The 9,884-nt window shown below is 48.5% G+C and overlaps 1 protein-coding gene across 2 annotated transcripts in view; it reads right to left on the bottom strand.

Annotated features, from left to right (window-relative positions):
- Positions 1-304: 304 nt before the first annotated feature.
- Positions 305-9,884, bottom strand: part of LOC147602948 (Acyl-CoA N-acyltransferases (NAT) superfamily protein) — a 45,821-nt gene continuing 36,241 nt past the window's right edge. For both annotated transcript variants that reach the window (XM_086797127.1, XM_086797126.1), the window contains one exon: positions 305-696. In XM_086797127.1, coding sequence (XP_086653253.1) covers positions 675-696 — 22 coding nt within the window. In that variant the 3' untranslated portion in view covers positions 305-674. The remainder of the gene's footprint in view (positions 697-9,884) is intronic.

Here is a 9,884-nt window from a genome sequence, read left to right as displayed (position 1 = left end):
TTATTTCCTCCACTTGGAACATCTAGGTTTCTACAAAGCTTTGAACTCTCTCCAAAAATCAATCATATGATCCTGAATGTGTCATTATTTTATGCCACTTCCACTAGTATAGATGAAGCATGCTACAAAATGCATGCAATGACCAATTAAAAGCTATACATGAAGCATGCTACAAAATGCATAACAGTGACCAATTAAAACCAAACCCTGAGATAGATTTGCAATAATTGATTTCACAAGAGAAATTGCAAAGAATTGATTTCAAACAAAAAGAGACTAATAGGCTCCTGAATGGTGAAATCACTTTCAAGATGGGATGATCTCATTCTCTGAAAGATATGACTGGCTATACATTTTTAAACCCAAGGACCATAATCTTTTCTTTTTTTTGTCAAGAGAGTAGTTACATTGTGGTAACTGTCCAGTTTTTGGAAAAGTGAGGACCGTTATCTTCTAAAGTAGTTATATTGATGAAGTGTCTGGGTTTGAATTCACACCCCCAGCTTGGGATGGAACACAGTGTGATTGCCCCTCAGGAAAGGGGACTATTATCCTTTATGAAACCATTAAAGCATTCCCTTTGAATTGTATACTTTCATACTTCCAAAGTGGAAACTACTCATGTATTTGCAAATCACCAAGCGAGCTTTTCAATGTCTTGCATAGCTTCTCGTCTACCAGAATCTCAAGAGTAACCTGCAAGACATTAAATAGCGGCAATTCCAAACCAATAATTATCTCTTACTCTCTTGATGGAGACTTCTGATTTAACAGGATTCCATCTGAATGGAAAGCATCAACTGTTGAAGCACAAAATCTAACATGAAGGGTCAGTCTTAAGTGCATCGCATGACCCTGGGCATGTGCGTGTGTATAAGAGAGAGAGTTGCCACATGTATCTAAATTTTTTCAGCTTTTCATGTGTGACAAAAGTGAGTGCATCTGGCGTATCTGATCCACCCATTCCTCCACTGTTGACTTGCAGAAAAGCCCAAAGAGGGAAAAAGGAAGATGGGTGACTGAATCTACCAGCGACTGCAAGTGCATAGCCGCTCCATCCCAAGCAAATCAAATATCTATATAGAGAAACTTTCGACTCAGTCTCTAGCTCCAATGCATGCATCCAGGAAGATGAGGCATCCCCACCTTCACTTCATGAAGACACTCACATCATCAAAATATCAAAAGGTTGAGTCCTTCAGAAGCAAGGTTTGACCTCATCTATTTTGACTGTCATATGCACCCGTTGTACTAGGGTGCCATATGGCGTTAACGGTTCATCTTAAGGACTTTACTCTATCGCTCCTCCTGACTCATTTAGACTTAACCCTTATGCCTATGGCATCCCACGTTCGGTGCACTTAGGACACATTCAGTACACTTAGGACACCTTTTCTGATGGACACTATGCATTTTGTGAGCCCTTGGCCAGGGACATGTCGACAAGCGCCATCTAGGTCTTAGCGCAGTCCTTGTGCAAGTCCCGCACATGTCAAATGTAACCCACTTGCAAGCTATAATGATGTACAAGAGGATGTCCAGCACTTGTTAGATAGCAATCGGGTTCCTGTCAATGTCAATATGATGTAGGAGTCTTGGTCATATGTGAACCCTTAAAAGTACCAAGGTACTAACAGAGACCATTTAAAAGCAGGCCATGGTTTAAGGGCTATGAGCAGCCGGTATGGCAGCCCCATGGGTAATCATATGAGGTGCCCCTAGGTATGGGCAAGGCCTAGGGACCACCCACAAAAGGGGCAGCTCATAAAAGGTATTTTATACCCATGACCAGCCCTCTAACCCAGTCTGCCAGGTCCACCTGTAGGAAGGGGTAACCCAGCAGCATCCAGAGCTATCAGGGGCACAACTCATGTATATGCAAGGTAGCCAGTCCAATGCAGCCAAAGGGCAGCCTGTAGACAGAAAAACGCAAGGCATTCAGGCGGTCATAGAAGGGCGACCTGCTCCTGTGGAACAAACCGCCAGCTCCAGTGAAGGGCGAGAACGGGGCAACTGTTCAGCCACTCCTGGGCAGCCACCAAGTAAACAGAGAAAACAAGCCGAATTCAAGTCAGTCGCTGTTCAGGGCAGATTTAGCCCATTGATTGTACTCGTTCAATTGTAGCATTATGAACAAATACACCAGCCACTCCTGGGTAGCCACCAAGTTAACAGAGAAAACAAGCCGAATTCAAGTCAGTCGCTGTTCAGGGCAGATTTAGCCCATTGATTGTACTCATTCAATTGTAGCATTATGAACAAATACACCAGCAATAGTGGGGCCCTTGGGTGGGTTATTTGGACCCAATACTCTATACCGTTCCCCTCTCTCTCTCCTTCCCCACTCTTCCAATTCAGTATATAAAGCAAACCTTAATCTATAATTAAGTGCTTCCACTATGCTTCATGTAACATTGGTATCAGAGCTTAGGCTTTGATCCAAAGGGGGTGCTAAAGATTTTTCTCGTGGATGGTTTATTGTGCTCAGGGCAAGAACCCATAGGAGCTGCCTGTTGGATGCAATTCGAGCATGAAATGGCTGAAAGGTGTCAGATTATCCCAAATGGAGAAGCATGGGAAGTCGAAGAGCCATATATAGGCTACCTTGTCATAGTCATCTCCCCCTGCCGATATTTTTGGAGGGCAACAAACCAGGAGATGGAAGCCCAGTGTGCAGGATTTGTTGCAGCGCCCAAGGGAGGGGGGCGGGGGGGGGGGGGGGGGGGGGTGGTTGCTTCCTGGTGGTGCGTTGCCTGCCCATCCTGTTGGCATGGGAGTGCTTGGAAGTGGCAGCGGTGGTGTGACTCTTCACATGGTATCAAAGCTTGGGCTTCTGGTCCTCGGCATCCCTCACTCCTGTCTTCACGTGGCTTGAATGGATGAGGGTGTTGAAGGCAATTCAAGCATTGAAATGGATGGAAGGTGTGTTGGATTATCCCATATATGTAAACATGGGTGTTGTTTGGTCGTCATGATGGCCTGGATTTGCTTGGGCGTGGCAGCGTTGATGGGACTTCTCACATTGCCCACTAAATAGTAATGAGTGGTTTGTACTCGCTCTGGAAAAATTGTTGAGCCACCCACTATTAATACCCCGGAAGAGCAATCCACCATGAAGGCCTGAGATTCTCAAGTTGCTACTGCAAGTACCTCTAATCCACCCATTGCTCTTACCGTGGATCCCCTCACAACAATTTTGCAATTCATTATCCCTTATGCAACAATCTCAACAAACCCAAGCACTCATGAAGCAACAATCTCGATACACCCAAGCACTCGTGCAACATAACATCCGGGGGTTCATTATCATCTCAATCCATGGCGTACAGATGGACCGAAACAAGGTTTAGAAGGTCCTTGAATGGCCTATTCCACGGATGATTAGGAAAGTGAAATCATTTTTGGGTTTCATTGGCTTTTTCCGGAAGTTCATCGAGGCTTATAACAAGATTTCAACCTCACTAACCAGCTTTTCAAGGGGGTGAGAAGCAAGAAAGGTAAGATAAGTCCCCCAGTGGTTTGGAGTGATTTGCTCGATCGGTGTTTTCGAGCACTGAACATAATCACAAGAAACATTTCGAGGTTTTGAAGGTTTGTTTTCTAAAGGTTTCATCCCTCACTAAAAAAACCACAGGTTTCGAGATATATATATATGTATGTATGTATGTATACATACAATAGTAGCTCTGAAACGCATTTCAAAAGGTATGAAATGGACTAAAACATTTCTGAAACTGCATTAGACCGAGAGCGGACATATAGTACCGCACACTCTGCTCCTTTTCTTATGGCTCGTTGGGCCTGAATGTGGGAAATGAGTGGAATTCCAGGAATGCTCTAATCCCCACGCGATTCATGATGGGCTCAGGAAAACCTTCAACGATAGTTCCTACCTCCAATCAGGAATGGGTGCATACTGTCTAAACCACTGGATCCTGCGGATCATGTCACACCCTAAAAGAGGGGAGACAATGAAATCCCGCTAGAGGTCCGATGGTGACCAAAGTTTGTATAATAGTGAGGATGGGATCGGTTGGGCCGAGTCAACGTCAAGCTTCCCACCTTCAAAGGATCATCCACTGAGGATGTGGATGACCACATCCGACGGTTCATCTCCATTTGTAAGAGCCGGGGTCTTGAAAAGGAGGATGCCTCCTTGGTGCTCTTCCCGTCCACTCTCCAAGGTTCTGCAGACAAGTGGTTCAATCAATTTTCAATGACCACTTCGCAGACTCGACCACTCTGAAGGAACCTTCCTTTGGACCGTCCGTCCTGGTAACTATGAGGACCGCATTCTCCAAGAGCTAGGGAAGCTCCAACTGCTACCAAGGGAGAGAGTGTCGGAACTCATGATACGGACCATAGTGTTGGTGGCCCGCTTACCGACTTACCCTGGCAATTTCATGGTGGGTCAGTGGGTGACACAACCCTTACCTAGGTCCACCCAGCAGAAGATTCGAGAGAGTAGGCCACACCAACAACATTGTTGGAATTCCAGGAGCTAGCCTCCCAACTTGAAAATGCACGACTCATGTTTGAGCGTGATGTCGGTTCTGCACATCCAACAATGATACAATCAGATGACCTGGTGGCTCAGCTTAAGCGGGAGCTGGAGGCACTCAAAGTGAGCCAGAAACCTCCTAGCGAGGAAAGTACCTTGCTCCAACTCAAAAGAGAGATTGAAGAATTGAAGACCTAGCACAAAGCCAAGAAGGAGCTATGGTGTGCTAGCCAGTCACTTGGACACACCGTCCAAGAATGCCCAAAAAGGAGAAGATGAAGATGAAGATTGCTACTACCTCAAGGGGTTCCATCAACTCCATCAACCACACACTCCTCATTCCGCCTTGGCACGTCCCCAACCTTGCCCATTATGCTACAACTACCGTTGCCATTCCACAATCCTTCCATGCTGCTACACCTCCTCCTTGCCCACCCACTCGTCAGGTGACTTACCTTCCACCACTCATCCCTGATCCTCCTGCACCAACCACCATGGCAACAGCCCCTATTCGCCCTCCCCGACCTCGCAATCGTCCCATCCTTTGCTATAGATGTGGGGAAAACGGTCACTACCAAAGCCGCTACCCTCTTCCCAAAGGTGCTCCACCTAGCTAGCATTGTCCAGAATCCAAGGATCATTATATCTGGGATCGCCCCAAGCAAAGGGCATCCACATCCTCCGACTTCACATTTCCTACCCCAACCACCAACTTAGTCTCTGTAGGACATTCACATCCTCCGTCCACTTGCCAACCTCCCTCTCCCACTCTTGGAGTGTCCGTCATAACCCCAACACCTACCCATGAGGATCCACCATCCACCACAATGGTCACCAGACCACAAAGGAAGGCCATGCCTAAAGAGCAACAAGGGGATGAGCCAGATGATAAAACTCTGCCAGTACCCCGCACAGTCATAGATCAGTCCTTCTTGCAAGCCTTCAAGGACCTCCACAACCAACCTTCCGTGTCGGACAAACCACCTACCCCCTCCCTCCCACATTCCAAACCACAGCTTACACCTTTCTCCGTGGAGAATCTCCTCCAAGGAAATACCATGTCAATGAACCTCTTTGATCTACTTCGGGTTAGCCCAAACGTCCGACAATGTCTCAGTACACTAGACAATGTCTCAGTACACTACTGGAGCGACTCAATGGTACGACCACCAATTTTAGTGGTGGGCAATATGGTGGGTTTCCCCTTCCCTCCGGTGTTGCCGATTGCATGGGTATTAGCCGTACCAATCCCTCCCTTACAAACTACCAGAGCCCCCACCTCTCTGTGGAGATTCATGGTACCCTTCTCATGACTCGGACAATTTCCCTCCTCACGGACTCATCGGACAGCTCCCTCCTTACCTTGTAGGCTCGTCCGGACAGCCCCCCTCTCGGACTTGGACCCCCTCCTTCCCTTGTTGGTTCGTCCGCCTCCACCTCTCACCCACACCTTCCCCTTGGGTTGTCCACCTACACCTCCCCTCATCCACCTACACCTCCCCGTGTCCACAGCACCTACCCCTCCTCTTCTCGGACCGTCCACCAAAATTACCTTTCAGCCATCCGTCAAACCCCCCTCACCTGTTTTTTTTCTTTCCTTTCTTGCACCGTCCATCACCAACCCTTTCCCCCTTCAGCCAGTCAAAACTCAGAAGATGAAGCAAAACGAGGTGACGATGAAGATGAAAAGGGGGCATTGTAAGGCCACGGTTTCCCTATACCTTGCCACAAGTCATACATGAAGCCCCGGACCCTCCACTAGTCAAAACCACCATGTGGGATTTGCCACAGAGGATGACCCCAGCTATACTGAGGTGTTCCACCTCCCTGGCGGCTTTCTCACCACCTTATGCAATCTATGCAGAGAGGACATGCAGCAAGGGGATATCCCCATGACCCTCCTCGTGCTCTGGCTCATCTCTTCCCCCGACCATACCAACAAGAGGAGTTCGAAAGAAATATGTGCCTTAAATTGGAATGGCAAAGGTATAACAGCTATGCTCACCTTGGCTTTGAAGATGATGTATATGCACAGCATCATAGCTCTTAGCTATTGTGCTGCATCCCTCTACCTATCACCGCCTTCTCCCTCCCGTACATATTGGCCCCTCCTCAACCTCCCTATCCACTTCTACTCCTCCCTGTCACCTCCTCCTCCATTCCTTCGCATTCCCACTGCTATAGAGAGGCAAACTGAGGCCATTGTGGAGCATCGTCAACAACAAGGACAGTGGCACGGACCAGGGCTGGAAGTAGAAAAGTCTGCATCAGCCGGTGGTCTCTATGCATGTGCCTGATGGGACGCTTGCTAAACTAGAGGACACATTTCGCACCGGGCTTGAAATTTTCGCAGTTTGAAGTACTCTGCACGAAATGGTGAGGCTGTAGTCAAAGATATGGCTGCTCCCTTTTAGCTGTTTTTTTCCTCCTAGCCGTGCTATGCCTCCATTTCTGTAACTCGTTCATTCATGTGTATGAAGTTTAACGGTTGTATGGTGGGGCATAATGCTAGACTCAAACATTGTGTACTGAGAAGTATTAGGAGCCAAGAGTGTGGAGGTTACGACCCGCTCTTGGTGCATTAGAGTAGGAGCCAAGGGCGCAGAGGGCTCAACCCGCCCTTGGCGCAATAGGGGGGATGGTTTGGTCTGTGGTGATGCAAGCCTGACCCCACCTTCTCATGTCTTGGTGGTTGATGACAAAAAATAAAAAAAGAGAGAGCAAAAAAATAAACTCCCCAAGGGTACTTCTCCAGGCAACATACTTCTATCTTCCTCACCGAGGACGGTGAGCACTCTAGTGGTGGGCAACCTGTAGCCACCAAGGGTGCCACATAGACTATCCACCCTACACGGACTGTCAATGTCACACCGTCACAGTGAGTCAACGGAGGCGCCAAGCATTGGGATCATCCGCAGCATTGAAGGCTCCAATGGCACTGATGGCACCGACTGACACTAACGGCATCTCTAGAGATAGGAGATTCTACCAAAGGCTACGCTGCCACCTCATGGCATCCACCAAAGATAGGAGATGCCACCAACTGGACCTCAGGCATATAAGGTCCCTGGACTCATCCTGAAGGATATCCGACATCCTTCATTCTTCATCTCTCACTCATCTTCTTGGAGAACATTCTTATGCCACCTTGGAGGACATCCTTTTTATCCCACCTTGGAGGACATCCCTCACCATCATCTTGAAGGACATCCTTCATGTTCATCCTTCATACCACTTGTACTCTATGTTTTGCCATCTGCTTAAGCTGTGTCGTTCTCTTCACTATGACCTTTGCTGAGTGGGTGCACGGTACAGTGAAGGACATGTATCAATGTTCTCTGAGTAGTGCATGTGTTCTCATTCCTTTTGCACTCGGCTCTTCTTGTGGTGTGTTCCGCTCCATAGTGTAATCTGTGTTGCGCTGTGTCATCGAGGACTCTGGACATACTGTCCAGAGAAGAGCCACCGTGTTGCGCTATGATCATCGAGGACTCCGGACATACTGTCCAGAGAAGAGCCACCACGTAGTGTGCCAGGCAACCAGTCTTGTTACAAGTACACTAAAATTTGGCACGCCCTCTGGAGTCCCTCATGCCGGAGTTCACATTCCATGCAGTAGGCCTCAAGGTGATGCGGCCAGCCAACTTCTGTGTTCGGATGGCCGACCAAGGAGAGGTAACCGACCCCTATCGGCCTAGTAGGTGTCACTATAATAATCCAGGGGATTCCATTCTTACTCGACTTTGTAGTGATCTGGCTTCCTGAAGTCAGAGGGGCCTACTCTTTACTTATTGGTCGTCCATGGCTTAGGAGTACAGGTGTTCTACACGATTGGGGTTCCGACCAATTGTGGATTCCTCAAGAGCATGGCCCACATGAGCTCAAATTGGAGGAAGGTCTGGACCAAGGGATCGTGGTGCGACAATAGCCCCCATTTCTTAGGATCGACTAATGCGTGTCCAATTGCTGTTCACATGGAACCTTTCTCCACCATGCCGCGCAATGCGCCCTTGACACAAGACCCCCCCCCCCCCCCCCCCCTCCTGGGGCGCTTTTTACCTACTTTTCCCAACCAACCCCCACTTCCCCTCTTCGTCGACTCTTCCGCCTCCCCCTTACCTGTTCATCAACTCAACCAAGTGCCCCAACACCCCCTCTCATCGAACACCCGACCAGGCCCCCCCTCTGCTCCTTCCCTTTTATATGATGATCCCCCCTCGTTGTACGGGGCCGGTGCGTTGTGGGCTCGAACGGAAGAAGTCCGTCAACAGTCAGTCCAGCGCCCAACAGATCCTGCCGTCCTTCAACAGTAGCCTTAGGTCTTCCTTACGTTTCTTCCATAAATATTCCGTCGCCCAACCAAATCGGCAGCGCTCCCACCCATCACATACGCTGATTTCTTGCGCAACCCCTGCCTGTTTATCGATGCCATCTATCACCCAACAAATCCTGCCGTCCTTCAACAGTCGCCTCAAGTCTTCCCTACATTTCTTCTTGCCCTGCTGAGTTTAATCTGACTTGATTTGATCATACCTTTCGAGCCCCGGTCCAGCTGCTTGTAGTTTCTCGCTTCCGTGGACATAAATATTCTGTCGCCCAACCAAATCGGCCGCGCTCCCACCCATCACATACGCTGACTTCTTGCGCAACCCCTGCCTGTTTATCAATGCCTCCTCCGCCTGTGACAGAAACCTCTTCTTCATGCTTTTCCGAGCTTTCCTATGGAGTCAAGAGCTTCTCATTTGAGAGCTTTGTAGGTGAGAACTTGCTGTGTGTTCCAATGAAAGTATGGCGGAAACGGTCCTCCCCTCATTTCTCCCACCAGCCAGCAGCTTTTAGCTTGGATAGCTCTGCAATGCAGGGTTGCTGCTGCCCACATATATCCAATGGGTTCTTAAGATCTCAGTCATTTGGCCATGACAGGAAAAGATGCTTAAATTGGTTTTCAAGGCTCAAGCTCTCAACCGTCTGGTCTAGATGGCCATGGCAAAAGTGGCAACCCTTCATATGCCTATGGCAGGAAAGCTCGTCAGATGCAAGCTCCCTACCAGGAACCCAGGATGGCAAGGGTCACTTGCCATTCACAGTCTAGAGACATGGGGCTTTTTGATTCACAGGCCTTTTTTTCTTGAAAATAGACTTTTTCTAGAGAGCACCATATCCTCTCCATATGGCACACGGTATGCTCGTCAACCAGAGACCCTGGACGACTCCTCTCAGTTCGTATACCAACATGCCATAGGCAAAAATATGCAATGGAGGAAGACATGCGATGGAGGAGGGTTTTCTCCTACTGTAGAGCCCCACTGAAAAGAACTGTCTCAACCAGAATTAAGTACTCTCTTGTGGGCGAAAGCTACTGGTGCCATCAATAACAAGAGCA

Source organism: Cibotium barometz, chromosome 65 (genome assembly GCF_041138505.1).
Source record: "Cibotium barometz isolate CiBa-2024 chromosome 65, ASM4113850v1, whole genome shotgun sequence".
Lineage (NCBI taxonomy): Eukaryota > Viridiplantae > Streptophyta > Polypodiopsida > Cyatheales > Cibotiaceae > Cibotium > Cibotium barometz.
This window is presented reverse-complemented; position numbering and strand designations above follow the sequence as displayed.